The sequence below is a fragment of the Amblyomma maculatum genome, chromosome 6, assembly GCF_055883805.1.
Source record: "Amblyomma maculatum isolate TAMU_Amacu chromosome 6, ASM5588380v1, whole genome shotgun sequence".
NCBI lineage: Eukaryota > Metazoa > Arthropoda > Arachnida > Ixodida > Ixodidae > Amblyomma > Amblyomma maculatum.
Window position 1 is genome coordinate 161,760,628 of NC_139349.1, and position 20,665 is coordinate 161,781,292.

General features: G+C 49.4%; 1 protein-coding gene across 1 annotated transcript in view; it reads right to left on the bottom strand.

Moving 5' to 3' along the window:
• The window catches only part of LOC146187320 (glutamate-gated chloride channel-like), an 83,772-nt gene that overhangs the window by 61,583 nt on the left and 1,524 nt on the right, over window positions 1-20,665 (bottom strand). Inside the window, exon 3 of the mRNA XM_084608190.1 lies at window positions 18,689-18,753. Within this exon, the coding sequence (XP_084464316.1) occupies window positions 18,689-18,753 (65 nt within the window). The remainder of the gene's footprint in view (window positions 1-18,688; window positions 18,754-20,665) is intronic.

The window sequence follows — 20,665 nt, forward strand, 5'->3', positions numbered from 1 at the left end:
ATATATATATATATATATATATATATATATGTATATATATATATATATATATATATATGCAGGACTCCTGCCGAAACGTCGACTACAAATAAACTTGGAAACAGTATGAAGCAATGTTTCACTTGTATGTAACCTCTAGCAACCAAGTACGTCTATTTACTTATGCTATATATATATATATATATATATTGTAAAGAAGAAGTTCAGATTAGGTGGGCATATCGTCGAGAAAGAGGTAGAGAAAGTGATTTTTGCGAACCAGCTGACTGCAAGCTAGGCCACCCCCGCTCCGGTCCTGATCACTACCAGTGCCCGCTACCAGTGCCTGGATCCCCGCTTAACACTTAACCCCGCTTAACAGGTGGAAGTGCGGGGATAATCGTGGCCGTCGATCACCTCACTCGCTATGCGGAGACAGCAGCACTTCTGGATGCCACCGGACCCACTATCGCGTCCTTTCTTCTTTAAAATTTCATTCTGCGGCACGGGGCCCCCGTGAACTTCTAAGTGATCGAGGCAAATCTCGAGGTTTTCGAAGCGCTCCTACGCGAATGTCAAACCATCCATCGGACAGCCAGCGCGTACCACCCTCAAACCAACGGACTGACAGAGCGCTTCAATCGCACACTAGGTGATATGATGTCCAAGTACATTGCCTCCGATCACTCCGATCGGGACAAGATTCTCCCATTTATAACCTACGCCTACAACACCGCCGTTCAAGCAACTACCAGATTCTCGCCATTTTTTTCTGCTGTACGGGCGTGAACCTTCGTCTCCACTCGACACCATCCTTCCCTGCCGTCCTGATATCTCAGAGCATACATCGATTTCAGCAGCTGCCAGGCACGCTAAAGAATGTCGCAAACTGGCTCGCTCACTCACTTCGGACGAGCAAGCCCAGAAACAAGCGCACAGCGACAGCAGCCACTCTGTCCACCAATTTTCTCCCGGTGCTCACGTGTGGCTCTGGGTCCCATCGACACCATCCGGTCTGACCAGCAAATTTATTTCCAAGTACCACGGACCCTACCTAGTGCTCGATCAGACTTCCCCCCTCAATTACCTAGTTGAACCGCTAGCCGCTCCCACCGACCTTCGCCGCCGTGGGCGTGAGATTGTTCACGTCGACCGTTTGAAGCCTTACTACGATACCGCAGTCCTTTCGTCTCCTTGAGATCGCCAGGATGGCTCCTCTTTTCTGCGGGGGCCAGATTGTAAAGAAGAAGTTCAGATTAGGTGGGCATATCGCTGAGAAAGAGGAAGAGAAAGTGATTTTTGCAAACCAGCTGACTGCAATCTAGGCCACCCCCGCTCCGGTCCTGATCACTACCAGTGCCCGCTACCAGTGCCTGGATCCTCGCTTAATATATATATATATATATATATATATATATATATATATATATATATATATATATATATTCCAGCTCCAGTCGCACCCTCAATGCCGTTCCTCACGCCGACAATTTCATCGCCCGGCGTGGCGCCACTGGGCTATGCTCCAGCATTTGCGTCGGCTCCTCCTCAGGTATTGCGTCGCACGTATGCCGAAGTTACTTCAAGTCCACCTCCTGAGCCAGCATATGCCTATGCTTCGTCCCCTATCCGTTCGGCACGAACAGCTTTTGCTCCCTCCTTGCGTCAGACACCATCTCCATGGCGCACTTCCGACAACAGGCCCATTTGCTACCACTGCGGCATCCCTGGACACACTGCACGCTACTGCCGACGCTGAATAAATATGGCCTTTGCTGCACGGCCTACGCCACCTTATTTGGCCCCCCAGTTCCCGTTCCATCGGGTCCTCCAACAGCATCCCCCGATCATCCGAACTTCCTGCCTCGTCGTTCGCCATCACCACGTCGCCGCTCCATTTCGCCAATGCGCCGACGACCCGCTACTCAGCCGGAAAACTACCCGCCGCAGTTAGCGAGGCACGAACTGCGTATTCGACAGAATTTCAAAGTCCTCGTCTTAATCCCGCAAATGTTACTGCTGTCATCGTTGAAGGTGTTTATACTCTTGCGCTCGTCGACACCGGTGCCGCTGTATCAGTTATCAGCCAAAAACTCTGCCGCTCCCTCCGAAAAGTGACTACGCCCCTTGAGGGACTTTCGCTTCTTACCGCATCTGCTCACAGTATACAGCCGACAGCTGTCTGCACTGCTCGCGTCGTCATTGCTGCAGCCTTGTACATCATCGAATTCGTCGTTCTCCCCACATGCTCTCATGACGTCATTCTCGGCTGGGATTTCCTGTCCCGGCATCATGCTATCATTGACTGCGCCAATCCTCAAGTAGAGCTCATTGAACCAAGTGATGCACCACCTGATGCCCTGCTCCACGAGTCGTGTCCTCGTTTTGCGGCCAAACTCCTCGTAGCTCATGACACAACCATCCCACCCGTTAGCGCTGTTCCGGTTCCCCTCACTGCCCCTTTTACCACCGCCAAGACAGTCCTCTTTGTGCCCTCTAACGTTGTCGGCCGCCGCCGCCACTTACCGCTGCCGTTTGCCGTCCTTGACATGAACAACGGCGCTTACACACTTCTGGTAGCCAATCCTCTTGCGTCTCCCGTTATGTTGATCGAAGGGGAGTGCCTCGGCCGCATCGAGCCCGTGGACCTTCTGTTCGCCTTTGATGATGTGTCAGTCCCTGTTTGCCAAGTTGACGCCTTGACTCTAACTCGTGTGGCTTTAGATCCGCTACAGTGGGACCTTTTTGACCATTCTGTGGACAGCGCTCTAGAGCCGCGCCACCGCGAGCAACTTCTTGACCTTCTACACCAATTCCGCTCCTCCTTCGACATCCCGCAATCTTCCTTGGGCCGCACGACGACTGTTTCTCACCTCATTGACGCAGGCGCTCACCCACCTCTCCATCAGCGGCCGTATCGGGTGTCCCCGACTAAGCGCCGTGTTGTTGCCCAATAAGTCGATGTCATGCTGCAACGCGGAGTAATTGGAGAATCCTGTAGTCCATGGTCGTCTCCTGTGGTCCTAGTTAAGAAGAAGGATGGCTCCATACGATTTTGTGTTGATTATCGCCGCCTCAACAAAATTACTCGTCGTGATGTGTATCCCCTCCCACGAATCGACGATGCCCTAGCCTGCTTCCAAGGCGCAGAATTCTTTTCCTCCCTCGATTTCCGCTCTGGATATTGGCAGGTGCCCATTGCAAAGGAGCATTGCGCTAAGACCACATTTATTACTCCGGACGGACTATACGAATTTAATGTTAAGCCGTTCGGACTCTAACGCCCCAGCCACATTTGAAAGAATGATGGACAATGTACTGCGTGGCCTGAAATGGAACATCTGTTTATGCTACCTCGGTGATATCGTCGTCTTTTCAACCGACTTCCCGACCCACCTGACTTGACTTCGCCAGGTCTTCACCTGCTTAACCCGCGCCGGTCTTCTGCCTGATCCTGAGAAGCTCCGCGCCGTTGCTGACTTTCCGAAACCGACCACTTTGAAACAACTGCGAAGCTTCGTGGGCCTCTGCTCGTACTTTCGTCGCTTTGGTCGCAATTTCGCAACCATCATAGCCCCCCTTACACAGCTCTTGAAAAGCACCCCTAACCTTTCCTCTTGGTCGCCAGCCTGCGATGATGCATTCGCGACACTGCGCAATGTTCTGACGTCACCGCCAATCTTTCGCCATTACGACCAAAGAGAACTTCACACCGATGCCAGTGGTGTCGGCCTCGTCGCCGTCCTCGCCCAGCGCAAGCCGTGCTCTTACCAAAGCCGAGTCCAACTACTCCGTTACCGAAAAGGAGTACTTAGCAATCGTGTGGGCTATAACGAAGTTCCGCCCTTACTTATATGGCCACTCCTTCGAAGTAGTTACAGATCATCACGCTCTCTGCTGGCTCGCGTCTCTCAAAGATCCGTCTGGCCGTCTCGGGCGCTGGGCCCTCAGGCTTCAGGAATACGACATCCGTGTAGTGTACCGCTCTGGCCGCAAGCACTCTGACGCCGATGCTCTTTCTCGGTCACCGGTGCGTTCGCCTAACTCATCATCCCCTTCTCAAGCCTCCTTGTCAGCACTGACCATTGAGGATATGCCTTTCGAGCAACGACAAGATCCTTGGGTTTCTAACCTGCTAGATGTCCTTGGCACTACTTCCGCGGCTATGCATCCTCGGGCACTCCGCCGACAGGCCTCCCATTTTACCATTCGGGACGGCCTCCTCTACCGAAAGAACTACAACTCAGATGGCAGAAAATGGCTTCTTGTCATTCCGCGCCATCTCTGCTCCGAGGTTTGTGCCCACCATCACACTGACCTGCAAAGCGCTCATGCCGGCGTCCTGAAAACCTATGATCGAATTCGTCAGAGGTATTACTGGCGGGGAATGAACAATTTCGTACGTCGTTACATTCGCTCTTGTGCTGCCTGTCAACAACGCAAGATCTCTCGCCCCCCCCCGCTGGTCCTCTCCAGCCTTTACCGTGTCCAGCTCGCCCGTTTGATCGCATGGGAATCGACCTCTAGGGTCCGCTACCATGCAGTGCCGCCGGTAATCGATGGGTCATCGCCGCCGTCGACCACCTGACCCGTTATGCAGAGACTTCTGCACTTCCCGCGGCGACAGCCCGAGAGGTAGCCCATTTTCTTCTGCATCACTTCATTCTTCGACACGGCGCCTCGCGCGAGCTACTCAGTGATAGAGGTCGTGTCTTTCTTTCCGAAGTAGTCCAAGAGCTCCTGTCGTCTTGCAAATCGATACATGGGGCTACAACCGCGTACCACCCGCAAACCGACGGCCTCACGGAGCGTTTCAACCGTACGCTTGGGGACATACTCGCAATGTATGTTACATATTCGTAACATTCGCGTACAACACTGCCACCCAAGCTACTACTGGTTTTTTTCGCCCTTCTTTCTCTTATACGGCCGTGAACCATCTTGTACTCTTGACACAATTTTGCCATACCATCCAGATGCCTCTGAGTACAGTGCTTTGTCCGATATTGTACAGAAGGCTGAGGAATGCCGTCAGCTAGCTCGCACGTTTACCTCCAACACTCAAGGCTATTGCAAACATCAGCATGATAGGGATACCCCTACTCCGACGTTCATGGCCGACAGCTTCGTTTGGCTATGCGTTCCTGCTACCAGCAGACTAGAAACGAAATACCACGGACCTTACCGCCTCTTGAAACGCACATCCCCTGTTAACTATGTCGTCGAGCCAGTCACCCCGACCACCGCAGCCGCGGTCGTGAGGTTGTCCATGTTAGCCGCTTGAAGCCGTATTACAACCCTCTGGTTGTCTCTTCTCCGTGAGTCGCCAGGATGGCCACTTCTTCACGTGGGGGAAATGTAAAGAAGACGAAGAAGAAACAACGCTGCGGCATCGCCATCACCATCGCTGGTCTCCGGCGCCCATCTCTCTTGCGCTGAAGCTGTGCCCTGCGGCTGGTATTCCGATCATGCTGTGCCCGAATTACTGCCAGCGCTAGACGTTCCAATCGACTATTAGATCCACATTTCACTATATATATATATATATATATATATATATATATATATATATATATGAAGAAAAGAAGCCAACAGTCGGCGAGGCCAAGGAAAGCGTTGGGGATTGTATTTTATGTCTTTTTTTTAATTTTTACTTGGATAATCACAGAAATTAGTAATGTAATCTACTTAGGGGAAAGATCATTAAACACAAAGTAGAAGAAAAAACAACGTGCCGACGGTGGGGACCGAACCCACGACCTCCGAACATCGCGTCCGGTGCTCTTCCAACTGAGCTACATCGGCCGCTGTCCCCCCTGCTACTTTCTTGGGTATTAATGTTTGTCTGTATACGAACCTTGAGAGTGTTCACCAGCGCCACCCTCAGCCATAGCGGCGGACGTGGAACGTCCTGTGTTACCGCCAGCGTCACGTAGAACGTGATCAAGAGCGAGGGCGAAAGCTGTGCTAGAACCCTCTTACGCTACCTATGGCTTCAAGACTGCCAGAACCGAGACCCCCGTAAGCTACAAGCAGATATATTAAGGGGAAATGAGGGTGCTCGTTATAATACATGAAGAAAAGAAGCCAACAGTCAGCGAGGCCAAGGAAAGCGTTGGGGACTGTATTTTATGTCTTTTTTTTAATTTTTACTTGGATAATCACAGAAATTAGTAATGTAATCTACTTAGGGGAAAGATCATTAAACACAAAGTAGAAGAAAAAACAACGTGCCGACGGTGGGGACCGAACCCACGACCTCCGAACATCGCGTCCGGTGCTCTTCCAACTGAGCTACATCGGCCGCTGTCCCCCCTGCTACTTTCTTGGGTATTAATGTTTATCTGTATACGAACCTTGAGAGTGTTCACCAGCGCCACCCTCAGCCATAGCGGCGGACGTGGAACGTCCTGTGTTACCGCCAGCGTCACGTAGAACGTGATCAAGAGCGAGGGCGAAAGCTGTGCTAGAACCCTCTTACGCTACCTATGGCTTCAAGACTGCCAGAACCGAGACCCCCGTAAGCTACAAGCAGATATATTAAGGGGAAATGAGGGTGCTCGTTATAATACATGAAGAAAAGAAGCCAACAGTCGGCGAGGCCAAGGAAAGCGTTGGGGATTGTATTTTATGTCTTTTTTTTAATTTTTACTTGGATAATCACAGAAATTAGTAATGTAATCTACTTAGGGGAAAGATCATTAAACACAAAGTAGAAGAAAAAACAACGTGCCGACGGTGGGGACCGAACCCACGACCTCCGAACATCGCGTCCGGTGCTCTTCCAACTGAGCTACATCGGCCGCTGTCCCCCCTGCTACTTTCTTGGGTATTAATGTTTGTCTGTATACGAACCTTGAGAGTGTTCACCAGCGCCACCCTCAGCCATAGCGGCGGACGTGGAACGTCCTGTGTTACCGCCAGCGTCACGTAGAACGTGATCAAGAGCGAGGGCGAAAGCTGTGCTAGAACCCTCTTACGCTACCTATGGCTTCAAGACTGCCAGAACCGAGACCCCCGTAAGCTACAAGCAGATATATTAAGGGGAAATGAGGGTGCTCGTTATAATACATGAAGAAAAGAAGCCAACAGTCGGCGAGGCCAAGGAAAGCGTTGGGGATTGTATTTTATGTCTTTTTTTTAATTTTTACTTGGATAATCACAGAAATTAGTAATGTAATCTACTTAGGGGAAAGATCATTAAACACAAAGTAGAAGAAAAAACAACGTGCCGACGGTGGGGACCGAACCCACGACTTCCGAACATCGCGTCCGGTGCTCTTCCAACTGAGCTACATCGGCCGCTGTCCCCCCTGCTACTTTCTTGGGTATTAATGTTTGTCTGTATACGAACCTTGAGAGTGTTCACCAGCGCCACCCTCAGCCATAGCGGCGGACGTGGAACGTCCTGTGTTACCGCCAGCGTCACGTAGAACGTGATCAAGAGCGAGGGCGAAAGCTGTGCTAGAACCCTCTTACGCTACCTATGGCTTCAAGACTGCCAGAACCGAGACCCCCGTAAGCTACAAGCAGATATATTAAGGGGAAATGAGGGTGCTCGTTATAATACATGAATAAAAGAAGCCAACAGTCGGCGAGGCCAAGGAAAGCGTTGGGGATTGTATTTTATGTCTTTTTTTTAATTTTTACTTGGATAATCACAGAAATTAGTAATGTAATCTACTTAGGGGAAAGATCATTAAACACAAAGTAGAAGAAAAAACAACGTGCCGACGGTGGGGACCGAACCCACGACCTCCGAACATCGCGTCCGGTGCTCTTCCAACTGAGCTACATCGGCCGCTGTCCCCCCTGCTACTTTCTTGGGTATTAATGTTTGTCTGTATACGAACCTTGAGAGTGTTCACCAGCGCCACCCTCAGCCATAGCGGCGGACGTGGAACGTCCTGTGTTACCGCCAGCGTCACGTAGAACGTGATCAAGAGCGAGGGCGAAAGCTGTGCTAGAACCCTCTTACGCTACCTATGGCTTCAAGACTGCCAGAACCGAGACCCCCGTAAGCTACAAGCAGATATATTAAGGGGAAATGAGGGTGCTCGTTATAATACATGAATAAAAGAAGCCAACAGTCGGCGAGGCCAAGGAAAGCGTTGGGGATTGTATTTTATGTCTTTTTTTTAATTTTTACTTGGATAATCACAGAAATTAGTAATGTAATCTACTTAGGGGAAAGATCATTAAACACAAAGTAGAAGAAAAAACAACGTGCCGACGGTGGGGACCGAACCCACGACCTCCGAACATCGCGTCCGGTGCTATATATATATATATATATATATATATATATATATATATATATATATATATATATTGTAACGGGTACTGCGCCAAACGTCCAGGCAACGCCCTGAGCCTAGAAGCCTGCCGAAGTCCGAGAGCGGTCCGAGCAGCGGTCTGAGCGCAGTCTCAGGCAGCCAAATTCGTCGTCTACGCAAGCCAACAACCACTTCATCGTCTACGTCAACTAGCCACTGATTGTCTCCGATACAACACTGATTGATACAACAGTTGCATCTTGCCTGTACTCACCTATGGGGCTGAAACGTGGAGGCTAACCAAGAGAGTTCTACTTAAGTTGAGAACAACCCAGAGGGCTATGGAACGAAAAATGGTAGGGGTAACATTAAGAGATAGAAAGCGTGCAGAGTGGGTCAGAGAAATAACTCAAGTTACCGACATTCTAGTAGAAATTAAGAAGAAGAAGTGGACATGGGCAGGACATGTAGTGCGAAGAGAGGATAACCGATGGTCGCTGAGGGTAACAAACTGGATTCCAAGGGAAGGAAAGCGTAGCAGGGGGGCGGCAGAAAGTTAGGTGGGCGGATGAGATTAAGAAGTTCGCAGGGGTCAAGTGGATGCAGCTTGCACAGAACCGGGTTAAGTGGAGAAATATGGGAGAGGCCTTCGCCCTGCAGTGGGTATAATCAGGCTGATGATGATGATGATTGTCTCCGCTTCGTAGTCGACTATAGTTTGTATCACTGCCCCCCTCCTCTCTTGCATCGAGTCGATGCGACGCGTTACTAATAGGAAGAAGTTAGCGAAAGGGTTCACAAAAGTGTCACAAGGACCCAGCGGCATTGACGAAAAGTTCAGTCATGCACGATCATGATAGGGCTTCAGCCGAACCACGTGCACGACTTCAGGATGCTGTGGCCTTCGGGATGAAGCTCAAGCTACGGGAACAACGGCGAAGGTGACGTCACTAATACGGCGAACAATCCCGTATCGGTAGAGTAACTCTTCAGATAGACCGCGATGACGAACAGGTGTCCACACCCAGACGAAGTCGGCCGGCTCGTAAGTGACGATTCTACGGCTGAGGTTATACCGAACAGCGTCATTCGCCTGTTGTCGATGGATTCTGAGGCGTGCTAGCTACTGCGTTTCCTCAGCACGCTGAACAGAGATGTCGGCGTCACGTTCGGCGTCAGAGCCGCAAGAAGGATCTACTGGCTTCATGGCATTCAACGGCGTGCTCACTTGGCGACCGAAGACAAGTTGGAACCGGGTCAGTCGCGTCGTCTCTTGAGTGGCGGTATTGTACGCGAAAATTATATAGGGCAAAATCGCATCCGAGGTGCGATGTTCTGCGTCTACATACATAAAAATCATGTCGGTGAGGGTGCGATTGAGGCGCTCCACCAGCCCGTTGGTCTGAGGGTGATACGCCGTCGCACGTCGATGGCTAGTGTGAGTCAGTGTCACGACCAACCGGATTAGGCGAGCCGTAAAAGCTGTTCCACGGTCAGTGATTACCACGGCGGGGGCGCCATGACGTAGGACAATGTTATGATCGAAAAATTGAGCACCTTCGGCTGCAGTACCTTTAACAAGGGACGCGGTCTCTGCGTACCGTGTTAGGTAGTCTGTTGCGACGGCTACCCAACGGTTGCCAGACGAGGACTTCGGAAAGGGACCGAAAAGATCCATGCCCACTTGATGGAAAGGGGTTTTCGGCGGAGCAATAGGCTGAAGAAATCCAGCGGGTTTCAATAGTGAGACTTCCGACGTTGGCAGTCATGACATATGCGTACATAGGCACGCACCGCTGGGAGTAACCTGGGCCAATAATACTTTTGACGAATTCATACAAGTGTACGGCTCACCCCCAGGTGGCCGGTGGTGCGTTCATCATGACAGGCACACAATATATCTCGGCGCAACTCGGAGGGCACAACAAGGAGAATCGTCTCTTCACTGTTAGCAAAATTTTGCTTGTAGAGCACGTTACCACGCAGAGTGAACGTTTTAAGCCCACAATAAAAACACGGGGAATACGGGCGTCGACGCCCTGCAGATAGTCGATGAGTGACGCTAACTCTCGGCCCATTTGGGCTGTACTGATAGCCCCCAGAAAGGAAAAATCATCGGCCGTTTCTTCTGGACATATGGCGATGGGCGAGCGTGACAGACCGTCAGCATCCTGATGCTTCGGTCCTGATTTGCACACGACTGTTACGTTATACTCTTGTAATCTAAGGCTCCATCTAGCCAATCGTCCTGAGGGGTCTCTGAGGCTCGGGAGCCAGCATAATGAATGGTGGTCGCTTATAAGGCGGAAAGGTAGGCCATAGAGGTATGGTCGGAACTTGGTGAGGGCCCATATTACCGCCCGACGTTCTTTCTCAGTTGTTGCATAGTTGGTTTCGGAGCGGGTAAGTGTTTGGCTCGCGTAAGCGATGACCCGTTCTGCGCCTTCTTGCCACTGAATTAGTACTGCACCAACCCCAACGTTGCTGGCATCAGTGTGAACGTCAGTTGCGCCGTTTTCGTCAAAATGGCCTAGTATCTGGGGATTCTGTAGGCGGCTGCGAAGCTCAAGAAAAGCGCCTCTTGTTCACTTCCCCACAGAAACGGCGTGTCATCTCGAGTCAGTCTGGTTAGCGGCTCTGTGATGTGCGAAAAGTCTTGTACAAAGCGTCTGTAATAGGAGTACAAACCTTTCCGTTGGAGAAACGCGGTATGGGCGTTGGCATACAGGGCGCGTGGTCTCGTCTGTTATTATACGGTGCTTAGCGACCGGCGTTCGGCCCACTTTGGAAGACGTTGCGAAGTAGTCTGCAAAATCTGCCAAGACAGCCGAAAGCAGATCCTTCTGAGCCGGCGATAACTCGGTGTTTATTTCGACAGGTGGCGCCTGTATCTCCCAGGCCTCTGACGGGCCGACAGATGAGCTTCGATTTCGAGCGGCCGTTCGCCGTTCCGTGGACAGGGGGCACCGGTTCTGAAGCAGCTAAGTCCCATTCGGCGATACGGGCATGCACGGTAAAGGTGACCGGCCTCCCCGCAGTGGTAGCAGATTGGCCTGCGGTCCCGCGTACGCCACACGTCCGACTTGCGAAGGCGTAGAACAGGCACCACACCTTGAGCCGATGCGTCACACGGACTGATGTGGTTAACCACCGGTGTCGGGTCAATAGGACCACAGGCAGCTGCTGAAACGATGGTGGTGTTCGCGGCGGGTGGCAAAGTATTCGAGCTGAGAGCCTGGGATCAGTGGCCATCTCGAGATGGCTTGAGAGTTGCGGCTGCGTGATCCTCATAGAGGTGGAAAGGGGCCCAACCTGCGACTGAGTCGCTGGTGGACCGGAGTCAGATCCGTCGTGAAGCGTGTAAACGTTGGAAAGCATACCCAGCCCACTCCACCAGACTCTGAAGGGTATTGCGCCGAACGTCCAGACAACGTCCTGAGCCTAGAAGACTGCCGAAGTCCGAAAGCGGTCCGAGCAGCGGTCTGAGCTCGGTTTCAGGCAACCAACTTTGTCGTCTACGCCAACCAGCAACCAATTCATTGTCTACGTCAACTGGCCACTGATTGTCTCCGCTTCGTCGTCGGCTGTAGTTTGTATCAATATATATATATATATATATATATATATATATATATATATATATATATATATATATATATATATATATATATATATATATATATATATATATAAACGTCATTGGTTGTTGCCTTCGGTTGCCTTTTGAAACTGTTTAGAATGTATTCTGGCAGAACGTTCAGTGACAACGGATTCACTTTTAGGAGACACCTTTAAATAGTCGCGACCAGTTTTTTTTAGTCGATATTTATTGCCTCAGGGCATCAGTAGGTTATGAGATGAAGGATGAATAAATGATTAAATGAATGGAAAAAGGTTGGCTGATTTTATGAAGCCCAGAAGTGAGCGATGATGAGGTTCCTGCGTCCAAGTGACATATGAGGCAGGATTGGTTGCTGAAAGGCCAGCTATGCTCAGGTGCCGGATTCGTCTTGGCTTGAGTGCAGGGCAGTCCCACAGCAAGTGGTGGATGTCGGCCTCGACATCTTCGTTGTTACAGATCGGGCATCCTGGGCGAGGATATAAGTGTTGGAAGTATGACCACATCCTAGTTACAGCTGGTGTAAGGGCAACACCGACCCGGATCTTCCTAAGCGCAACCTCCTCGGCACGGGTGAGACCGCGGGGAAGGGATATCGCACACGGAGGGATAAGTGCACGTGTGCGGCGCCGGAGGTGCTCCTTTCTTGACAAAAGGAGGGCAGCGTCGTCGACTTCAAGAAGCCGTGGGATTGATGCGTCTTGGTTCACGAGGCGGGTTGCAAAATCAGCTTGACTTTGGGAAGGCAGCAGATCCCGTGGGACCCACTCAATGCGCATTGAGTGTGGGATGCGCGCCGCAACCTGGTGGATGTCCTGGCAAATTTTAGGGCAGCGGCTTACACGTCGGAGCAGAAGTACTGCTTGAAGTGCGTCAGTGCGCATGACAACGTGGGCTGTAGGGAGCATGGTTATAGAAGTCACGGAGCAGAGTGCCTCCTGAACTGCCACAAGCTCATAGCAGAAAGATGTAAGTGGTTCCGAAAGCTGAAACGTAGTTGTCTGATTCAGGCTAGGTCTCCGTGGACAGTAGATTGCTATTTTGGCTTCACAGCCTTGCAGGCTTCCATCTACGTACACTATTATGGAATCTTGAGGCAGGTTAATATCTTGCTCTTCAAATCTGCGGCGTAGCAACGATGCAGAGTTGGCAGACGTCGGTCTGCGGATGTCAGTTGGCGTGTAGTCTCCTAACTGTATAACTGTACCAACTTTCAAACGGAAAATAAAACCTCTTTTCACTTCAATAGAAAACCAAATACATGACTAAAGTAGATGCGAAATCGAAATGTATTGTGCTATTCCTTTACATTGTTCCAGAGTTTCATAACTGTTGTTACATTTCCTTATGTTTTGTTATTGGCACGTGTCTGAATGCGTATTTTGTACTGCGGTGATAGTTTTTAACTCGGTGTTTTTGTTTCATATACGCTGAAGATTGTTATATGTAGTTGAATGTGCATTGCCTGTACTTTGCACCCGCTGCTGTTGCGCCCAGTGGGGCCAGGACCTCGTCAGGAGACTTATTACCTCCTTTTGTCCTGCCCCACGGGCAGTACCATGTATTGCCCACACAATCACTGAATAAATAAATAAAATAAATAAATTTCCAGGGAGGGAGAACTGGCGCAGGTGGCTGAAGAATAATGTGTGACGTTGAATACGCCCTCAGTGCTTGCGTGGAATGTGACAAAGTGGCCTTGAGTCTGCGAGCATCACGACGCTGCTGCACCAGTTCATCGACGGTGTGATTCGCTACGACCGGTGTGATTCGTGGGAGGCATGTTATGGTCCTCATAGCTTCTCGATTTACGGTTTCAAGGCTATCCCATTTTGCCCTTGTAAGATGCTGGAACTGGGCCTGATAAACAATACGGGGCTGCAGAACCGCCCTCACTAACTGGCGTGCAACAGACGAGCCAGCGCCACCCGTTTTAGGTGCAATTCTTCTTATTAAACTTATAGTTTGAAGTGCTTGCTTTTTTGCCTGAGAGAGCCAAGCAGTCGCTGATCCTGATTGGTGAATTGTTAAGCCCATAATTTTCAGGCTCGAACTTTCTTGTATTGGGGTGCCTGATAGAGAGAGACGAATTGGATTTGAGGCCAGTTTACGGCGTCCCCAGTGGTTGGCGACTGACGTGTATGAAGTTTTACACACAGAAAGTTGAAGGCCAATGGAGGATGCGTAATCAGAGGTTACGTCTAATGCTGACTGAAGGGCGGCCTCTTGAGTGAGAAGATCAAGGTGAGTGCTCCATACCGTGATATCATCTGCGTACTGCAAAAACTTGATTTCAGGGATATCGTGTAAGCGCTACGCCAATGGGATGAAAGTAATATTGAACAACGTCGGAGACAATACTGATCCCTGTGGCACGCCACGTAGTGAAACGAATGAACCAACAGTGTCACCGCTGAGGCGTATTGCAAATTTTCTTCCGTCCAAAAATGATGCGACAAAAGTGCGTACTCTCGGAGGGAGATGAAGCATGTCAATGGCATTCAGGATTGCAGCATGACTGATGTTGTCATATGCCTTTTCAACATCCATTGCTAATATGGTACGTACATTGCGGCTGCGGGTAGATGATAGAACTGCTGATACCAAGACATCCAACCCGTCCTCTGTACATATGTATGGACGAAATCCAATTTGAGCAGGGTGATAAAAACCGTGGTGTTCAAGCCACCAAGAAAGTCGTGTGGCTAGCATTTTCTCTGCGAGCTTGCAAAGCGTTGATGTTAAGGAGATTGGTCGTAAGTTGGCGAGGTCCGTCGGAGGCTTCCCAGGTTTGGGAATAGGGATCACGACAGCGGTTTTCCAGCTCTCGGGTACGACACCATCAAGCCACACTTTGTTTATGGTGTCTAGTAGTTGAGGAAGTGCAGCAGTACTGAGGTTCTTGTAAACCTCATACTGAATTTTGTCCAGGCCGGGCGCTGTTTTCCGTTTCGCATCATCAATTGCAGCCAGCAGCTCGCACATCGAAAAGGGGCTCGCGATTCCATCCGCGTCGGCAGCAGATGGTAGTTTCCATGCGTTTGCAGGGATACCTGCCAAATTAAGGTTTACAGCTGAAGGAGGCAGTATATCGTATTTTGGGAAAACTTTTCGAGCAGCTTCTTTGGCGAAATCGCACGGCGACAGATTAGCCGCAAAGCATGCTGTTGCTGCTGCGTCAGTAGAACTACGACCGTGTTCCATTGCACGAAACGTTCGCCAGAGTGAGGCATTCGATGATTTTTCAGAAACTTGTTCACACCATGCATGCCACTGGCGTCGCGAGAGATCGCGTTCATATCTCCGAGCCTTCGCGGTAAGATAATTCAGTCGTGTACGTGCCTGCCCCGAAGTAGGGTCTCGCATAGCAGCCAGCTCAGCTTGACGGCGCGCTGCCCACAAGTTAAGCAGGCCGAGATCTGGTGCCGGTCGACCTACATCAATCCAGGTAGTAGTCGTCGCGCTGTTTAGTGCTCTCTGTATACGGTCAACAAGGAGTGACGGCGAATCTGAAGACATACTGCCGAGACATGAGCGAAAGCTGTCCCAGTTTATCACAGAACATTTGCGGCGTAAAGGGCGGAGACGGGAGGGATGGAGACCGATGAGGATAGGGTGGTGATCACTTCCCCAGCAGTCCGGCTCCATGTGCCATGGGGAGTTCCTGCGCCGAACCACCACGTCAAGTCTGGAGCATAGGCAGCACTACGTATGTGACGCACAGGCCATGTTGCTGTCCCAGGGTGATTAAGCAGAACAAACAGGGAATCAGTGAAGGCGTCCCGCACACGCCTACCACGAGGGCTTGCAGTCGGATACCCCCAATCTGGGTGAGGGGCGCTAAAGTCGCCTCCGACTAGAATTGGACACCCGGGGTATTGCCGACGAACACTTAATAACCAGCCAAGATTAATACGGGAAGAGGCGCCTCCAGCTGGTCGAACGTAATAAGAAACAAGAACAACGGTTCCTTTCAGAAATTTCGCAGCAACTGCTACTACCTTCTGGTATGATGTGCACCAGTTTTCGAGAGAAAGGCGTACATGAGGAATACGCGTTGCAACATATATCGCCGACTTTCCCGGGGGAGAGGCAGTCTGCACGCGACGGTCGGTCATTGAAGGAGACACGTAGCCGCTGAAGCCAGGAGTAGATGGCAAGGCGTTCGTTTCCTGAAGTAACATAGCCCACACCCGAAGCTTGTTGAATCGCAGTCGGGTCTTGAGCTCGGCCACTTTCGTCGAAATGCCTCTACAGTTCCACTGTAGCACACCAGGACGACCGGAGTTCGCCATTTTTGTGTGCGAGTCCAAGCGCTGTAGTATCACGGATGTCAGGTTGGACAACTGGTTGACCATATAGCGGAGCAGAGATGTTGCAGAGTTATCATAGGCTTTGTGGTACTCTGGGAAGAGGCAACAAATGGCCCTGTTGCGCGGGATGAAGGCGGTTGTGTTGGGCAATTACTAGATTTGGCGGTTACTTCTGCAGCTCGCCGACGTCGAGCAAGCATTTCGCGGTGTTGTCGGAGCTTAGAGACTTCTGCTAAGAGACGATTGATTTGCTCATCCACTACAGCCATATCGTCGTCTGGTAGATCAGTACGCTGCTGTATTGGCTGTTGTCGACGGCGTTTCTTGAGCACCGTATCATTAGACTTTGTCTTAGTTGAAGGTGCATTCGAAGCGGGCTCGGGAAGCTCTGGCCACTCGTCATCATCATACTAAAGAGCTGCAAAGCGATTGGATGTCTGCACTGGTGTCATGTCCTCTATTGGCCAACGCTTACTGTTCCGAAGACGAGCCTTCTGCGTTGCCTTTTGCTTTGTCGGACAACTTGGAGATGTTATCTCGTGGTCGTCCGATTTGCAGAGGCCGCATCGATACGTAACTTTTCCTTCAGACGCACCTTCATCGGCAGTAGCGAAAGGGCAAGATTTGCGCATGTGCCCTGCCCGAAAACAGTTATAACAGTAAACCACACTCAGTTTATACGGCCGTGGCCTTAATATGCAGCCGTAGTGGTACAGACAGGCAGGGAGTGTCGGAGGGCCTTGCAAGGTGATCATGCAGGAACGCCCCTTTCCTATGTGTCGGGCCTGTATGACTCGGTGCGTTGGGCAGTAAAGCTCACGTTGAAGGGTGGTTTCATCTTCGTTTATGTCGACGTTGTAAACGACGCAACGCTGCGAGTCGGAGCCTTCAACTAGATACACTTGCACAGGCACTGAGATCTCACTTGTGACTGATATATAACTAAGCGCTTGGACAAATTCCACCGCAGTAAGTGTCGGGAGCCACACAGCTATAGTGTTTGACTGCTTCCTTGCCGTGAAGTCCCGAAAACCTCTGGTTCCGAGACACGCGTCCAAGTTGGCCTAGATGATCCTGTTTGGTATATCGGTGAGGCTTTTGTTGGCTAGAGATTTAATCGCCACCTTATAAGATGACGATCCCGGTGTAGGTGCAACCTGGTTTTCGATAGTTAAACAGGAGCGCTTTCCTTGATAGCCACCACTTGCCGAGGACGAATTCGGTTGATTATCTTCCAAAGGACGCTTGTGAGGGGCACAGGTGCTCGTTGATACAGATGGTGGAGCCGATAGGTCCATTGGAGAGCTTGTCTCCTCAGGTCGCAATTTTGGATGTGCATCTCGTCGTGTTAGCTGAGTGGCCATAGCCGTGCTCCGCCCAGAGAACAGATCACTTACGGGCTGTTGTCCATTTTAGGAAGACTGAATAAGCGCTGGTGCTGAAGAACCGGGAGCACCAAGCTAGACCTGAGGCCGATGGTCAGGTAGAGGTGTCGACGGCAGAGCAGGAGTTGCAGCGAGCAACTCCGGCGAAGCTACCTCTGCCAGCGTGGCAGCGGCAGCACTAGGCCTAGCCTCCGTGCCGACCTGAGCTGCAATCATGCATAAGTAGCATGCGCCGGAGGTGTCGCAGCCTGACGCGGAGAGGACGTCTGGAGCTTCCTCGGAAATAGAAGATCCACTTCTCTGGAGACAGGACAGGTGCTTACAAGGACGGCAAGAATTTTCAGAGGAGCGATGAAGCCACCTTAGCAGGAAGACCTTAGAAGTCGCGACCAGTTACATCACGTTCATTACGTCTGTCATGTGCAGGCGACAAACAAGGCAAGGTAAAACTGCTTCCTTTTCGTGTGTATTTAATGCAATAGAGAATTTTCTTGGTTGCATCAAGCATTGCTTTCTTTATGGCAAAATAAAATTATCTTCGTCGTGTTTTACAACTTGACCTGAAGAATGAGCAATCATCTACTTTTGTGACACACCTTCAACATGTACCGGAAGTGACCAGGATATATACTTCATCACAGCATTTGGGTTCTATATTTGCTACCAACCATTTGGCTACCTGTATTTTGGCGTGATTTGACTGGCTGGTCACCTTTAGTCAGTATGTGGTCAATACGTCTTCCTTCGGAATAATTGTTCGCACATAACGTGCTTGCAGCGTCATATTTTCATCAAATGCAGGGCAAGGCTTGAAGAGGAGCGGTTGCTCGCAAACCATGTTGTCATTGCTACTGCAATCCTTGTCAGCGCTTATGTATTATCGGCCCCTTCCCAGATAATTTCAATGCAGCTGGTAATGAGAGGCCTAACGCAAATAACTTGCGAAATCTGAAAAGTAAACAAAATTATTTATGGATATCCTTGATTATCCTGTAGGGTTGTGATTGTAAAGGGTCTTCTTTCTATTGAAAAATGCGCATAAATACGCAAGCGTGAATCGCCGACTTGTGAAACGAGCACAGAATGGTAATTAGAAATGAATGTACCTGTGCTCACCATTTGCTTTGCAGAAACCTCCGGTATCGAAAGGACGAACATGCTTACTTCTACGCGGACAGGACCTTTCGGAAGAAAAACAAGGAAGCAAAACGAAATTATGGTTACTTATAGCACAATGTTAATAAAATATGGTGTAATTATTTCTCTAACACATCTGAGGAGAAGATACTGAAAATGTTTCAAGGTGTATTAAACATTACCATCATGATAAATCGTGTATTCCCAGTTCATTCATGAGCCGCAAGCAGGCAAGAAGCTCTGAGAAAAGCGTTTGAGCCTTGTATCATGTAAAGTACGCTACGGGATCAGTGCTTGTATCATGTCACAAATTTTGTACAATAGTGGCACGAGCAATCAGGTCTATGCACACACTACGGCATGAAAAAAGAGAAAGAAACTGCGTTTCTTGCACGATGGCAGCGCCACTAATATACTACAATGTGAGAAGCACAGAATGAGGAAGCGCAAAGCTTCACACAGAGAGTTTGATTGGAAGAACGAGTAGATATCAGTAGGCGCCATAACCAACAGTTCAAGAGCTAAATACAAATTATGAAGCACGAAGGTCTATAAGATCTCAGGTCCTGACACGATATAGCGACAAGTGTCAGATGTTGTGTTTAGTGTTGGGAAATCGGCTCACTCAGGAAGGTCGAGAGAAAAGGTCGTGCGTATATTGAATATTTCATAAACATGTGCATATATTGTGTGCACAGTTATCTTTCTTTTTAAAAGCGAAATAGCCTACAGATGCCTACTTTTCACTAATTTTAAATAAAGAACAGCAATTTTTAAGCTAGCGGCGCGCATCTTAAAAACACATTTGTGTGATAAAAGAGCCCACTGTGTTGTGATAGAATAACACTTTCTGTGTGCTCGTCAACCAAATCATCTAATATTGCAGGTGCAAGTAGTTCCACGTTATTGGCGGTTATTTACACTCTATGTGCACTGCATATTACGCCATGCATTAGTTCCCCTGTGACACATTACGATTTTTTTTCGAATAATGTCAACAGAAGCTAGCTCGTAAGAATATTTCATTTTCCCTAGAATGTCATGACCAGCTTTTCACACTCAGCAGATAAGCTAAATCAAAGACAGACCCAATCGTTCAAATTCGCTATCCGCCCTTTACTAATTTAGTGCCTCTGTCGCAGGCAGCGTACAAGTATTCGAGTGTTTTGAATCATGTTAAGGGTTCATCAGGAAAGGTCTATAGAAATCGTAACAAGAATGTGTTGTTAACTATAGTATTACCCACCGGATTTCTAGACAGTACTCTACTGCCGTGGAGCTCACCTCGAGTTAGTGCAGTGTCCATATGTTAACAAAAACGTCTGATAGCCATGCGTAAGGTGTACAGTACGCTCACTAGCCATATAAATGATGAGCAACAACGAAGGCATTACTGCAGCTTGTTTTGTGCTATTAAAGCGAAAGCGTCATTCGCTATGTTTAAAGATGTCTGTCCTCAGACCGTGTCCGCAGATCTTGTCCGCAAGCCGCGTACGCAAAATCGTGTCCGCAGTAGTTGCGAGTAATTGAGAAGTGGCAATCGATAGAAGATGGCATAATGGTGCTGAATAAATAATAATTAGGCCAATAAGTTAATTAGGCAAATTATTACAGGCAAACAATGTAAAAATTGTCCGCAGCAGTTGTGAGGAATGGTCTAATGGTCTCATTAGCGAATGGCTTGGCGCCACATTTGAATGTATCAAATAATAAAATAGTAAATAAATCAATCAGTCAAGTAAGGTAACGTTAAGGAAGTGATGTCACCAAGCCGGAAGTAGAGTCGAAAAATGGCATAGGAAGGATAGGCACGCAATTTGAAAGCACCAAAGACTAAAATTAATAAACAAGAAGTGAAATAATATGACGTAGAGGATGTGACGTCATGCTACCAGAAGTAGAGCCGAAAAAGGGCATATTAAGGGATTTGCGCGAAATTTGAAAGTACCAAAGACT